We start from the raw sequence: 13840 nt of genomic DNA on the forward strand, positions 1-13840 counted from the left end.
GTCCATGGCAACGCATAAAATTCCATGTCATACACGTCCCAAACTCTCATATCAAGGTCTTTGACTAACAGACCGTCAGGGGAGACATGGATCGCACAACTCGAACCAGGACTTTGGGCTGAAGAGAATCCACTGAAAAGCATCCTGACACGTCCAGCTGATCCAATGACATCGCCAGAATTACAGAGCTTAGGCCGCTAATTCAGTAAGGAGAGACTCCATTCTTAACGTTGTTGCCCGGTTTCTGTTCCAAGTCAGTTCCTGTCGTCCGTTGTTTTCTCATCGAAATCTCGACTTTTTGTGCACAGGCGCAACCGCAAAAGGTACCCGACTCAAGCCGTTGCCATTCAGGTGCTCATGAATGCAGGGAGGTACCATGTCCAATAGATGTGTATGAGTGGTAAAGATGAGGATATCACTACTAAAGGATAATATGTAACACACATACCATGAGAGGTAAAGGAAAAAGAATAAACAGCAACTCCTCCAGCTTGCTTGTAAAGCGCCTCTTGGTAAAACTCCATCTTGATGCGTTCCTTCCTTCTTCCCCTTCTGCGTCAACCTTTTTCCGGTGACACAGTTATAAACTCTATAATCAGGCTATTCCAACGCCCTTCTTCCCCATTACACATTCGGCGCCAGTAAATCATACTTGACACACCGTTCAACCTAGCACAAGCAAAACGTGTTAGCAAAAACATATCATCGGGATCATCAGGATCGGGAATACTCACATCCTCAATACTAGCCTGCGCAAACCTCCTGGCCTCCAACCCCAGCCAAACAAACATCATATGCACATCGCCCTCCATCAACATATCCTTTCCACCCTGGGCCCCCAGCTGTCTCAAAATAGGAAGCGAGCTGCTGAGCAGATCCACATCCGGATCCAACGACCGCCCGATGCCCTCCAGAAGCAAGATGCTGATAACCACATTGACGAAATCCCCCTCCAGCCTGACGTGATGCTGCCGCACCATGTTCAGCACGTTCTGCAAGATATCGCCAATCTTGATGTTCCCCAGCGCCAACGTCTTGTTCTTGACGCCCAGCACCAGATGCTGCATCTTGAGCGCAAACACCTCCTTGTCGAGCACCACGTCCGGCTGGCGGCAGCGCTCGCACATGAGGTGGCCGGCCTTGTACCCGTCGAACTCGGCCACGGCGCGGAACAGATCCAGAAAATTGGCGCGGTTGGTCGCGTTCAGCTCCGTGACCAGACCGGTGTCGATGAAGATCAGCTGCGGGCGGTATCCCTCCTTGTCGATCTTCTCTAGCTCGGCGTCCCAGGCTTCCTTGTTGTGCTTGTACGGCCGCAGGCGGGCAAGGACGTGCTCCGTCACGTCGCCGTTTTTCTTGCTGCCTGCCGCGTTTTCCGGGTGAGCGTCGCTGGGCTTGTCCCAGTGCAGGCTGAGCGTGGGCTTGTCGGACTCGTAGAAGCGCACCATGATGTTACCCGGGTGGAGGTCGGCGTGGACGAAATTGTCGAGCAGGAGCATGCGTAAGAAAGCGTCCAGACCTTCGCTAGCGATCTCTTTCTGGAAGACGCCGCCGCCGTTCGCCATGAAGTCCGCTAGGGGAATGCCATGGGCGAACTCCTCGACGAGCACGTTGCGGGTGCTGAACTCGGTGTAAGGGTAGGGAAACCAGGCTGTTGTGCGGTCTTTGAAGTTCTTGCGGAACATGGACAAGTTGGCGGCTTCGATGCGCAGGTCGAGCTGCAGCTTCATCATCTCACCGAATTGGTCAACCTCGTCTGGGAGTGAGAGCCACTCCAAGGTAGGAATCGCGTTGATCATGCGCGCAAAGAATCCCATGATCCGGAGATCGCGCCGTACGGTCCGCTCGACGCCGGGGTGTAGCACCTTGATGGCCACGTAGGACGACGGAACCCGTTTCGGTGTAGACTTCAAGACAGTCCCGACGTTTTTGGCAAACCGGCGGCTCGAATCGGAGACGTCGGCATCAGCAGGCATGGTGAGGTCCGGTTTTAGCTTGGCCCTGTAGACCTGCGCGATAGCGCCAACACCCAACGGCTTCTCGTCGAATTCCTCGAAGATCTCGTCAAAGTGGCGACCGCCGAATGCTTCCTCAACGATACGCTTCGTAGCGTTGAGAGAATGCGCAGGGGCGTCAGCATGTAGTTTCGACATGATATTGCACATCTCATCGGGGAAGATGTCCGATCGCGAGGCGGCCCATTGTCCAAGTTTGATGAAAGCAGGACCAGCCCACTCCATGGCCTGCACCAAGAACCCGTACCACCACAGCGTCCCTGATCGCTCGTTGTCGCGATCCGGCTGGCGCTCTCCGAACCAGATTGCTGGTACCGTAATGATCACCGGCACGAAGATGCCGACCAGCTCCAGGAACCGTATCCCCGTCCACAGTGGTTCCCATATGTAAAGATCCAGAAACAGCACCATCTTCTTCCAAATTCTCTTTAACCCCGTGACGTCCTCTCCAACCTTCTTCTCCATCTCCTCCCGCGACACCTGCAGCATCCGCAACTCGGCCGTCTGTTCCGTTCCGATGTTATCCTCCTCCGAGAGCGAAACGAAGGCAGCAGTGGCTAGTGCGCCATTGGCAGCTTTGGCCCATAGTGTTACCCTTGGTCTATAATACCGACCACCATATCCTGCTCCCCCTCCTTTCCCTCCTGTCTTCTGCCATGTCTGTGAAAGTCGTGGTCGCGGGGCGCGTGGTATTGATCGGGTTACTGTAGAAAAAAGATACGAAGGAGAAGGGGTGCGTATTGGCTGTCTCGACGATGTTCGTAGCAGGTTGTGTGAAAGGAGGCCGGAACACCGGTTTGTTGCAATCGAAAGTGTCGGCGGTAGTTGAGCGCGACAAGAGAGCCGGCCGACGACGACGGCTGTCAGCCGCATGGCGGGCATGTGATGATGGCGGGCAGACGGGGGTGTCACTCGGCGCCGGGCCGTTGAGATTGTCTAGACGAAGATCGGTCGGTTTGCGTAGAAGAATGGAAGGCGTGTCGAAGTCGTGTTTCAATGGCAATCCCAACGTTTGGGGAATGCGCAGGTCCTCGTCGGTCTTGATGTTGTTGTAGGTAACATGATCTCTCGGATCTGGCGCAAACCGAACGGGAAGTTGTTGCTTGGTCGATGAGCCCTTGTTGTCGGATCGCTCGCCGAAGGATCGCCTGTGACGTAGCTGACAGGCTTTCCCGGCAACGCGCCCGCCCGAGGGGAAGTTTTTGTTAGCGGTTCCGGGTGCTGATTGGATAAGCCTACAGTAGCCGGTCCACTGTAAAGGGCACCCGACAGACGGGGTGCTCATGCCGTCATTCTTTCACGATGCCCCTGACCCCGTGCAGATCCATCATTCAATGTCAACAACACTCCGTGATGCGTGTCTGGCCGCGGTCCAAGTCAAAGTCTCAGGCAAGCTTTGAAGACGCAATGGTCGCTCAATGCGAGAATCGGTATATTACTATTCCGGTTATCATGCGATGACATTCGACCATATATCTTCTTCAGTTTCTCCCTATATCCTTGCTGCCATTACATTCCCGGTTCATCCCTTCATGAACCCTCCACACTAACTCCGTCTTGCATCCTCAGTTCCCCCACAATTACCTCCTGTCAGGAACCTGAATGACCACCGAGTTAAAGTTGACCTAAAGCACGACTGTTAGTAATGGGAGATCAGTTAGAACTAAGCGCCGGCGTGGAAACTCACCTTGTCTTCGCAATTACAGTGAATATCCGGCCCTTCCGTGACCTGGCCGTTCAACTGCAACCTTACGGGACCGAGGGTGCTCTCATCGAACGGAACCTCAAAGTACGTAGAGCCCCGTGTCGTTTGGAACTCCCTCGGTTGCCCATCTCCGAGCGTCACGGTTACCGTGTTCTCCTCCTTGGTGATGGCAACGACCGAAATCACGTCCTTAGCGCCGTGTGCCGCCAAGGCGTCGCCTCCTTGTCCCCATGCGGTTTCTGGTAGTCTGTGTCAGCGATATCATGAAGGAAATGGGTCGTATGCCAGCTTACCACCATGGTGACCAGCACTAGCCGGTGTTCTGCGATACCATGCGATTGCCACGTCCTCGAGGTTCTCTCTTGGCTTAGCCTTGGTCTTTCCAGCCTTGTAAGCCTGGATAAAATGAGGCAGAATGGCACGGTAGGCGTCGTGTGAGTAGCCCTTGACGTAGGTGTCTGCTCCTGGCACAACCTGATCGTCGCGATGGGGGTCATAGATGTAGCTTGACTCTCCATAGTCGTTCCCTGTCCAATGTTAGCACTTTTAACTATGGCCTCGGTCAAGGAGGGGAACGAACATGTGATGATCTCGACAAAGTCTGGTTGCACCTCTAGGATCTGTTGCCAACGATCATACCAGAGAGACTCGCTGGAGCAGTACCAGTTCTTGTTCCACTGTGGAAGGTCTATCCACAACGTTAGCACCTCTTCGGCTTCCATTGGCAAGTTCAAATACTAACTGGTATAGAAGTAAGGACTGACGCCCATCATGTACTTGTGCTTGTTGTTCGGTGTCCCAAAGATACCGGGCTTCTCGATCTGGAGGGCTTCCATGTACAGATGATCTTCATCCGGTCCCATCTTGTGATTGCATCCCTTCGGCCATGCATCCCAGGAGACTAAATTGGTTAGCCTACTCTAGACACCATGGGTGTGGATTGCGGGAAAACTTACAAGCACCATCGATATACTGGAGCTTCTGGCCAACTCCGTGGGGTCCAAGACTGGCCCAGTCCGGAACAAGGAAGATGCCACCGGTCGCTTGACGGACCAAAGGCCAGTTGTCAGCCCACTGAGGACCCTCAAACGTCGATACGAATGGTCTCCCATCAACTACACATTGGGCTGGCGAATACTTGAATCGGTTGATCAAGTCAATGACCTGCTGCACTGGCCACTCAAACGCAAAGCTAGTAGTTCTGGTCAGTCCTAACTTATCTATTCATGAAGAAACATGGTAATACAATATTGACTTACTCAAAAGAGATGAAAAGGACAAAGCCTCCTACCCGTTCAGCCGCCTGATACGCCAAAGCCAACTGCTCGTTAAGCCAATGATCTTGTGGTCCCGTATTCAGTGCGAATCCGTCGATGCCACATTCCTTGGCGGCTCTAATCTCATCTTCCCAGTCCTGGTAAGTGTGATTGACCGTGAGTCCCAGCTGCAATGAGGAGTCAGCACGGCAAGCTTTGATTCAAGTATGGGAACGATGTTGAGGGTATTTTACCATGTAGTGAGCAAACACCATCTTGGGGCACTTTATCCTCTTCTCCGGCTCATCGGTAACGCCGATTTCGGCACCAATTTCGGCGATAGCATCGCGAGTAGAATCTAAAAATAAACTACAATTAGCACATTTTCTGGTGTCTTTTCTCTAGTCTGAAGGAATTGTAGGAATATCAACTGCATCAAGAGCACAATGTCACGATGGCCGATTGTTTCCGGGGCAACCGGCGTTTCCGGCGTTATTCACAGTGACTGATGTGATGGTTTGGATGTTTGTCATGAACACAAAAGGCTATAACTGACCGATAAAGTCTCTCCAGCCCATCCTGTAGTACGGAACCATTGACAACAGCGAGACTAGGTTGGGAATGTGTTGGTATCACCACTTATTCAGTAGGTTCCAGAAGTGTTCCTTTCCTTGCCTTTAAATGTTTTGGTTGGAAAGGGGGCAGCAAGGAAGTGCGATAACAAAACAGGGGCGTAAAGAGGTGCCAAGCCGTTAGTGCAATGGCCCAAGCGGCCAAGCCCAAGGGCCAAGATGTGTGAGGCTCTTGGGAGATGAACGAGCTGATCAGTCGGCAACATCGGATACGGAATCGCGAGATCACCTACTGGGATGAAGCCGTTAAGTAACAATTCAGGAATGGGAACATTGGAGAAAAGTTGATGTATTCTCTGGAGGATATTGGGATTAAAAGATTTACATATCCAAGGCAGTCTTGAGCCATGATGCCTCGAAGGTCTGAAGCCGTGACACAGACATCGTGGTGCCCAAAAGTAGAGGTAGCTTACATCAGAAGGGACATTGGATATAAGCCCAGCAGTCAAGGATCCAATAATCTCCATGGTTGACATGGCCAGAAGGTAGCTTCCTTATTTGCCGTAAATCATCCAAGTTCTATTTTGGTGTCAGACTCAGATGGTGTCTTTGGAAACACATGCTGGTTGATATCAGAGAAACCCATGGTGGAAAATCCTCGGTTGCTGGTCCGAGTCTGTCAACTGGTGTTGTTTGTCACGAAGCCATTGAAAATTGAAGTTAATGGAAGTTCAGTGGGCATGCATCAGGAGACACTGGCCAGTCCGAGGAAACAGAGATAAAGCTTGAAGAAGAAACCCAGTTGGGTTACCATAAGATGGGGTATCACCACGACTTGAGGTTTGGGATTTGATATTGAAAGGGAGACAATGCAGACAGATACCTGTCGTGTCTTTGGCTCTGATGTTGAACGTGAACGTGAAAGTCGACAAAGAGGTTGCAGTTGGAGAAGCTCAGCTGGGCCCCACAGTTGGCATCCAGACCGCAGGGCAAAGTGGGACTGAGCACAGACCTCTACCCTAAAATGCACAGGCGAGGCGCACCTGGTGTTGGCCGTTAAGGTTCCCCAAGCCTATCTGGATAGGGCAGACTAGGCCTTGATTAGGGCGGATGGAGGTTTTTCCGATAACCCAGCGCATTTCGGCTCCGCACACAGTCAATTTTGGTGAAATTTCGCATCTTCCGCAACTTCACACACAACCCACCCACGTCGACCCATCAACTCGATCAGTCGCGACAATGGATTCCTCTAAGGCCCCCGTCAAGCTCGTCAAGGTCACCCGCGTCCTCGGCCGTACCGGTATGCGAAATTCCCGCCGAAATGCTGTCAAAGTCGATTTTCCCGCGAGGAAAGGCGACGCGACGGGCAAAAAACAAAGAAATGGCGAGGACACAGAAATGCTGACCAAGTTGGAATTTTGCAGGCTCTCGCGGTGGTGTTACCCAGGTCCGCGTCGAGTTCATGGACGACCAGACCCGCTCCATCATCCGTAACGTCAAGGGCCCTGGTAAATACAAGCCCGATCCCGATTGTCTACATAAAAAGACACAGCGAGAGCAGCAAAAAAACTAACAAATTTGCCCAACAGTCCGTGAGGACGACATCCTTGTCCTTCTCGAGTCCGAGCGTGAGGCCCGCCGTCTCCGTTAAGAAGTTCGATGTGACGAAAAAGGGAGGAATGAGAATTACAGCGCTACCTCGGTTTTGGCCTGTCTCGACGAGGAACGATTTCATCATGACTTGCGGCCAGGGATTCACGGAACATTCTGGGTTGGGAGTTCGGTAGAACGGCATTGCCATGATTATTCTTTCCTCCCCAAAAATCTGCTAGGTGCAGACGTTGCATTGATTCGGACCACTCCATTTCGCTGCAATCGTGTTCTCTTGTGAAGGAAGATGGGTGATACACTTGGGACATCCATTTGGGGGCTCAGGAGGACGGAGGTTTCCAGCACACAACACAACTTCGGTCGGGCATGGACTTGGGGATCTCTATGGGCAGCTCTACCTCGAATTCTCGAGGCTATTGGGGTTCTGCTCCTGCCCCAGCAGTGGCCGTCGAGGCCCGACTCCGATCAGCAACAACGCCACTTCGCGCGCCCGTTAGTCAAGCAAATCCATGCCCTCGGGCAACGTCAGCTCCAATCCGTCCGCCCTGCTCTGCAACCGAAGTCCAAAACCTCCGTCCTACCGTGTCCAATATACGCTCCAGATTCCCAAACAACGCCATGCATGAGAATGGGAGGCTTTTAGGCACAGCGACAGAGCCCTGTTGGTATTGCATCATGACAAATGTGGTAGCGTCGTAGAGACTTGTAGTAGCCAACTGGGACTGATTGATCCCTGTGCTAGTCATCGTGAAACAATGAGATCATGTGCTAAACCCCGTTGTCGAAGCCTCTCGCTAACCGCCAAACAGGAACTCCTACGCTATTCATGCTGTCTTGAGACTGCATCTCGCGACAACTGAAGACAGGCAGTTGGACAGTCCAGCAGAGAGTTCTCGAACCAAGCATATACCGCATGTTTGCCGTTCAAGTGGCAGTCGTGTTCACCTGGTTGCATTTCTTGGTTCATCAGGCATTGGGAATTAGAGGAGGATGAAGTGACGGGGATAAAGGAGTCGGCACTTGTTCTGGATACATCCTCCATGGAAGTTTTCCCGTATAAAAAGGGGTTAGGCCGTCCCCTGTCACATTACCATTTTGGACTTCGGGACCTGAAACCGCCGCTTCGAGGCTTCGACCGCAAATCCACCGTCTTGGCGGCATGAACACACACGCCTTCCCCGGAAATTCCAGTCGTTTAGCCACTGAATGTAACCTCATCCGACCGGCCGACCTTCCCGCTACGTATCCAGCTTGCCATCAACGGCCATCGGAACACATCCTCCAGTCTCCTCCAGTCTCCTCCAGTCTTATTCCGCCAATCGAGTCTCATCACAGCTTTCGATAAGACTGGGAACAACGGTTTTCACTCTGAGAACTAGGATCGCGGGAGGCATGTTTCGGCATAAATGTGTCAGTTCTTGCTCCCGTCAAGGCCATCAGGATTTATATAAGATGGCTCAAGCATCCTTGTATGCTCCTACTCCGCTTTTTTGTCACGGCAACCTTGAACGTGCCAGCTCTATCATCTCTGTTACTGCAGTTAACAGGAGAGCATCATGGGGTTCCTCAATCTCTTCCATCTGGCCTTTTTGGCCGTCTCCTTCTTCGTCTCGGGGGCACTTGCTGCCTTTGGGTACACCACCTCCGGCAACAACTTTGTCATTGACGCTGGCTCCTCGAACCCCTTGATCTTCTCCGTCAGCAAGTCCAGCTGCGACATCAACTCGATCAAGTACCGCGGTACCGAACTCCAGTACAGCAGCCAGGGCACCCACATCGGATCCGGCCTCGGCTCGGCCACCGTCTCTGTCAGTCAGATCAATGGGTCGTCGGCCAAGTTCATCAAGGTGACCTGTGTCACCTCGACCCTCACCCACTACATGATTGTCAAGGAGGCCGACAGCACCATCTACATGGCCACCTATATCACAGCCGAGCCCTCCATCGGCGAGCTCCGCTTCATCGCCCGCTTGCTGCCCGACAAGCTCCCAAGCGAGTACCCCTACGGCGAGGTTTCCACCACCACCGGCTCCTCCTCCACCGTCGAGGGCTCCGACGTCTTCGTCGTCAACGGCCAGACCCGCTCCAAGTTCTACTCCTCCACGCGCTTCATCGACGAGGACTCGCACTGCGTCTACGGCGGCTCCGACCTGATGCACGTCTGCGTTATCACCCCGCAGCAGGAGTCCTCCTCAGGCGGGCCCTTCTTCCGCGACATCGACTCCAACAACGCCGGCGCCAGCACCAACCTGTACAACTACATGAACAGCGGCCACGTGCAGACGGAGGCCTACCGCATGGGCCTGCACGGCCCGTACCTGATGACTTTCTCCCGCTCTGGCATCCCGACCCTCAAGAGCGTTGGCGACCTCTCCTGGTTCGGCGAGCTCGGCGTAACGGGCTACGTGCCCGACTCGCAGCGCGGCACCGTCACGGGCCGCGCCTCCGGCATCCCCTCCGGATTCGAAGGCGTGGTGCACTGGTACAACTCAGCCGCGCAGTACTGGGTCAAGACGGCGTCCAACGGGCAGTTCACCTCGCCCAAGATGAAGGCGGGGACATACACCATGGTTTTGTACCAGACCGAGTTCAAGGTCGCCACCTCTACCGTGACCGTCTCCGCTGGACAAACCACCACCGCCAACATCGCCAGCACCTTCAACACCAGCCATACGACGCTTTTCAAAATCGGCGAGTACGACGGCCAGCCCACGGGGTTCCGCAACGCCGACAAGTTTCTGCGCATGCACCCCTCCGACAGCCGCATGTCCAGCTGGGGCCCGCTTACCTACACCGTTGGCAGCTCTTCTTTGTCGGACTTCCCTATGGCCGTGTTCAAGAGCGTCAATAACCCCGTCACTATCAAGTTCAACCTGGCCAGCAGCGCGGCGGGCAAGGCGGCCACGCTGAGGATCGCCACCACGCTGGCCTTTGCCGGTGCGCGCCCGCAGGCGGTGGTGAACGGGTGGTCGGCGGCCGCGCCTGCTGCGCCTACCAAGATTGATAGTCGTGGTGTCACCAGGGGCGCGTACAGAGGGTTTGGAGAAGTGTATGATGTGGCGGTGCCGACGGGCAAGTTGGTTAGTGGGTCGAATACCATCACTATTAGTGCGCTGTCGGGGAGCAGTGGGGATACGTTTTTGAGTCCCAACTTTGTGAGTATTTCTTTGAGTCCTATATGGTTGTTGATGATGAGAATGTGGATTGCTAACGTTGGGATCCAGATCTTCGATGCTGTTGAGCTCTTTTACTAGAATTGATGTGGCATGGTGGAGTGACGCACTGGCGGCCTTTTATCTTTCTTACTACGACTTGTTCGTGAAGCGCTTCAACTGTAGTCTTTTTCTTTGCATAAAAGATAGCCTCCCGAGTATATAAGGCTTTGTTCATGCGTACATAAGAGTACTCCTCTCTCTGAATCCCGACATACACAGTAGAGGTACCAATCACAATTCAATGACATGCATGCATAACACTGGCGCAAATCAAGACCTACCTTGCCAAGCTTCTCCCATCTCTCCCGTCACCCAACAAAGGCCTATCCGGCGTCTCATCCTCATCTTCATCATCCTCGTCCCTCTCATCCGCCAAAAGCAAAGACGTAGTCGACGGCGTCCTCCCCTCATACCCACCAAACAACACCTCCATATCTTCCAGTGGACGGCCCTTGGTCTCCGGGTAAAGCAAGAAGATGATCGGTACGCACACCAAGTCCACCGCCATAAAGAAGAAGTAAATCTTGGACCCAAGCTCAGCAATACCGATAGGCCACAGCTGAGAGACAATGATCGAGCCCACAGCCCCGCCAGAAGCAGCGAAGCTCAACCCACGCGCGCGAGCGGCAGTAGGGAAGATCTCAGATCCGTAGACCCAAGCTGCCGGTCCGAATCCCATGCTGTAGCCGAGTGAGTAGATGAAGATGAAGACGACGCAGGTGTAGTCTGCGGCGCGGTTGGTGTTGTTGGGGTAAGCTAGGGGGAGGGCGCCGTTAATCTTGATGGGTGATGTGGGTTAGCATTCATTCATTTTCACATTCCTTTGTCCCGGTCCCGGTCCCAAAAAGGCCAACAAGCAAATGGAAAGGAAGCGAAAACAAACTCACCAACAAAGCAAAAGCCATAATCGCCGCCCCAACAGCCAACGTCACCCTTCTCCCCACCTTGTCAATAACAAACATCTCCAACACCGTGCACCCGATCTTGAGGGTACTTTCGATCCCGCCCGCCAGCAGTGAAGTCCTTGGGCTCAGTCCCAACACCCTAAACAGGTCCGGCAGGTAATACTTCATCGCCGTGGCGCCGCACATCTGCGCCATGAAGTGCAGCAGCGTCGCTCGCCAGAGTCGCGAGAACAAGCTGGGTTTGGTGAACAGGGCGGTCCATTTCTTCAAGCTTGTGGCCTGGTAGGCGGATACGTTGCGCTTGATGTCAGTCAGTTCATCCTGGATCTGCGAAGGAGTGAAGGAGCCTTCGCGATAGAATTTCAGGGCTTTGAGGGCTTCGTCGACGCGACCGTGCTCGACGAGCCACCGGGGAGATTCGTATAGGAAGGGGAGCCCGGTGAGGAAGAGCAGGGCCGGGATGAAGGAGAGGGAGACGGAGAAGCGCCAGCCGCTCTGGTAGCCGTACGTGTCGCTCCAAAAGGTTATGGCGTAGCCCACCCTATGATATCGTTAGGATGATACCTATGGGAGTTGACGCATGTGATGACTCGTCTTCCAGTCAACTTACCAGAAGCCCGAAGCAAGTCCAGCTACAAACCCGACATGGTTCAAAACAACCAGTTTGCCTCGTTGTTTGGCCGGGGCAATTTCACTGTGCGATAAGTCACACCGGTCAGCCCTATCGATATGGTGATATCTCGCTTGGGATGAGTCCGAAACGATATGGTTTTTTCACATACCTTTGATACAACGGCACACTCGTCGAGACGATACCAGTGCCCATACCAGAAACAACCCGACCACATATCACCATACTAAGCGCCACCGACCCCGAAGCAGCTGCCTGAAGTGCCTGACCTACACATAACACGGACATGCCCACCATGGCAGCATAGCGACGGCCGAGCAGGTCCGCGGCGGGGCGGGAAAAGAATACATAACTCAGCCATGTGCCGAGGTAGTAGATGGCCGTGATGAGTCCACGCCTGTACGGGCCATAGCCGGGAATGGTCTCGCGGAAGCCGGGATGAGCGAGGACGGAGGCGAGAACGCCAACATTGTATCTGCGCAGTGAGTGTCAGTAAACTCAGTGTAAGTGGCGATGAACTCTTTTTCCGGAGCCTGTTCCCCGATGCCCCGATCCTTTGTCCCACGACTTGATCAAGGGGCTTGATCTCTGTGAGACCACGATAAAGTACACCCGACGCCCACTCGAATTTGGGTGTATCGATGAGCTCAGCAACTTCAAAAAGTCTTACCCCCAAACAAATGAGCCAAGAGCAAGCAACAGACAAAGAGAATGCAAGCGCCACGAGGCTTTAGATAAGCCCAGACCTAAGCCCTTGATTCCGTTCATCGCTGCGAGAATTCCTCCTCGGAATGCACTCCTTTTTCTTGCCGCGGAGCTCAGATCCGGAAAACAAGGTAAAGACCCGATTTGATGGTTGGCGGTACTGGTATCACTCTTCCAGATATCTCCGAGCAAACAAACGAAGCAATCAGGGCAAGTCGAACCTGAAACAATGAGTGAGGATGGCGGTTCCACGATGAGATTTTTGATTGACGAAGAAACAAGTCCACTCGGTCCCTACTCAATTTCCATCAGTGGCCGGGCAGGTCTTGCTTATATGAGACTTGTCCATAGAATTGGGTTTCAATGTGAACACCGAATTCCATGGGAATGGGGGGAGGAGTGGTGACACTGTGCAATGCCGTGGGCTCTTTCCCCGGATTTGCGCCCCTAGTTGCGTCACCTGGATCAAGCGCAACCCATCCCACGCACCGTGTGTGCCGCCACAGCGACGGGATTGGTTAGAAGTTGAGCTGACGAAGAGCTGAGTCGAACCGATTTGGACGAACCTCTGTAAAATTCCGTCCAAAAGCCCGGAGAGGTGCGGGGGTTTTGACACATTTCAACGACAGGCAGTTGGGAGTTTGAGGTGCCCATTGAGTGAAGGAATGAACGACGCGCGGAATTCATTCCAACAGCTCCTCGCAAATTTTTTTTGTATGTGGGAGAGTCGAGTCCAGGCCTTGTTTGATTGATGAGTGGCTGGTTTCAGGTTTCGGATTTCATTCCCGGATCGACTTCCCGTTCGTCATTGTGATGTTGGTTGTTTGGTACTCCAGTCATCGCGGCGAGCCAGGAACTCACGATACTTTTTCCTGTCCCGCTTTGAACAACTTGATACGTGACGGCGGCAAACGATAACGTCCAGTCAGCACTAACCACCAACCATTCATCAGCCAACGAACTTTCGCCAAGAGAATCGAAAAAGATATTTTTTTTCGTGCAAACCTCGAGAACGGGAACAAAGGGGGCGAGAGGGGTTAAATAGTTCCAAACAAACTGCAGCAGACATGGCGCTTATACTTTCTTCCTCTTCACCACTCTCAGCGTTCAGCCGGTTGGTCCAACACCTCGTCAGCTTTTCTCTCACGGCATCCACTTGGCGGCTTCGCAAGCTCGCGCCATTTTCGGTTCGAAAAGGACACTTGAAACAATGGTTTATATAGTT

At 53.3% G+C, this 13840-nt stretch overlaps 5 protein-coding genes across 5 annotated transcripts; 2 read left to right on the plus strand and 3 right to left on the minus strand.

Moving 5' to 3' along the window:
* Nucleotides 1–350: 350 nt before the first annotated feature.
* SMAC4_03314 (uncharacterized protein) lies at nucleotides 351–3120 on the minus strand. Its single transcript, XM_066089923.1, has 2 exons — nucleotides 735–3120; nucleotides 351–669 (listed from the first exon to the last, which is right to left on the minus strand). Exons 1-2 carry the CDS (start codon nucleotides 2895–2897, stop codon nucleotides 625–627), a joined length of 2208 nt encoding a protein of 735 aa, XP_065947711.1. The 5' UTR covers nucleotides 2898–3120; the 3' UTR covers nucleotides 351–624.
* A 315-nt stretch (nucleotides 3121–3435) lies between these two features.
* SMAC4_03313 (uncharacterized protein) lies at nucleotides 3436–5953 on the minus strand. The gene is made up of 9 exons (XM_003352947.2): nucleotides 5533–5953; nucleotides 5231–5334; nucleotides 4980–5164; nucleotides 4677–4912; nucleotides 4463–4621; nucleotides 4301–4408; nucleotides 4014–4247; nucleotides 3703–3959; nucleotides 3436–3640 (listed from the first exon to the last, which is right to left on the minus strand). The coding sequence occupies exons 1-9, from the start codon at nucleotides 5570–5572 to the stop codon at nucleotides 3596–3598; spliced, it is 1368 nt and encodes a 455-aa protein (XP_003352995.2). The 5' UTR covers nucleotides 5573–5953; the 3' UTR covers nucleotides 3436–3595.
* Nucleotides 5954–6713: 760 nt separating this feature from the next.
* Nucleotides 6714–7637, plus strand: SMAC4_03312 (40S ribosomal protein eS28). Its single transcript, XM_003352946.2, has 3 exons — nucleotides 6714–6848; nucleotides 6973–7056; nucleotides 7138–7637. Exons 1-3 carry the CDS (start codon nucleotides 6788–6790, stop codon nucleotides 7197–7199), a joined length of 207 nt encoding a protein of 68 aa, XP_003352994.1. The 5' UTR covers nucleotides 6714–6787; the 3' UTR covers nucleotides 7200–7637.
* A 1078-nt stretch (nucleotides 7638–8715) lies between these two features.
* Nucleotides 8716–10413, plus strand: SMAC4_03311 (uncharacterized protein; the record flags this gene model as incomplete). The annotated part of the gene is made up of 2 exons (XM_003352945.1): nucleotides 8716–10314; nucleotides 10384–10413. 2 exons carry the CDS (start codon nucleotides 8716–8718, stop codon nucleotides 10411–10413), a joined length of 1629 nt encoding a protein of 542 aa, XP_003352993.1.
* Nucleotides 10414–10442: 29 nt separating this feature from the next.
* Nucleotides 10443–13186, minus strand: SMAC4_03310 (uncharacterized protein). Its single transcript, XM_003352944.2, has 5 exons — nucleotides 12581–13186; nucleotides 12062–12385; nucleotides 11890–11973; nucleotides 11262–11820; nucleotides 10443–11152 (listed from the first exon to the last, which is right to left on the minus strand). The coding sequence occupies exons 1-5, from the start codon at nucleotides 12676–12678 to the stop codon at nucleotides 10652–10654; spliced, it is 1566 nt and encodes a 521-aa protein (XP_003352992.1). The 5' UTR covers nucleotides 12679–13186; the 3' UTR covers nucleotides 10443–10651.
* Nucleotides 13187–13840: the final 654 nt, after the last annotated feature.

This window comes from Sordaria macrospora, chromosome 7 (genome assembly GCF_033870435.1).
Source record: "Sordaria macrospora chromosome 7, complete sequence".
Taxonomy (NCBI): domain Eukaryota; kingdom Fungi; phylum Ascomycota; class Sordariomycetes; order Sordariales; family Sordariaceae; genus Sordaria; species Sordaria macrospora.

Coding starts and splice junctions, on each gene's coding strand:
- SMAC4_03314 (XM_066089923.1), bottom strand. CDS start 2,897: ATGCCCGCCATGCGGCTGACAGCCGTCGTCGTCGGCCGGCTCTCTTGT. Junction 670..734: donor CGCAGGCTAGTATTGAGGAT/GTGAGTATTCCC, acceptor TGCTTGTGCTAG/GTTGAACGGTGTGTCAAGTA.
- SMAC4_03310 (XM_003352944.2), bottom strand. CDS start 12,678: ATGAACGGAATCAAGGGCTTAGGTCTGGGCTTATCTAAAGCCTCGTGG. Junction 12,386..12,580: donor CTTGGCTCATTTGTTTGGGG/GTAAGACTTTTT, acceptor CTCACTGCGCAG/ATACAATGTTGGCGTTCTCG. Junction 11,821..11,889: donor GGACTTGCTTCGGGCTTCTG/GTAAGTTGACTG, acceptor ACGATATCATAG/GGTGGGCTACGCCATAACCT.
- SMAC4_03313 (XM_003352947.2), bottom strand. CDS start 5,572: ATGGTTCCGTACTACAGGATGGGCTGGAGAGACTTTATCG. Junction 5,335..5,532: donor GGGCTGGAGAGACTTTATCG/GTCAGTTATAGC, acceptor GTTTATTTTTAG/ATTCTACTCGCGATGCTATC. Junction 4,622..4,676: donor CCAGTATATCGATGGTGCTT/GTAAGTTTTCCC, acceptor TAACCAATTTAG/TCTCCTGGGATGCATGGCCG.
- SMAC4_03312 (XM_003352946.2), top strand. CDS start 6,788: ATGGATTCCTCTAAGGCCCCCGTCAAGCTCGTCAAGGTCACCCGCGTC. Junction 6,849..6,972: donor CCGCGTCCTCGGCCGTACCG/GTATGCGAAATT, acceptor GGAATTTTGCAG/GCTCTCGCGGTGGTGTTACC. Junction 7,057..7,137: donor CCGTAACGTCAAGGGCCCTG/GTAAATACAAGC, acceptor TTTGCCCAACAG/TCCGTGAGGACGACATCCTT.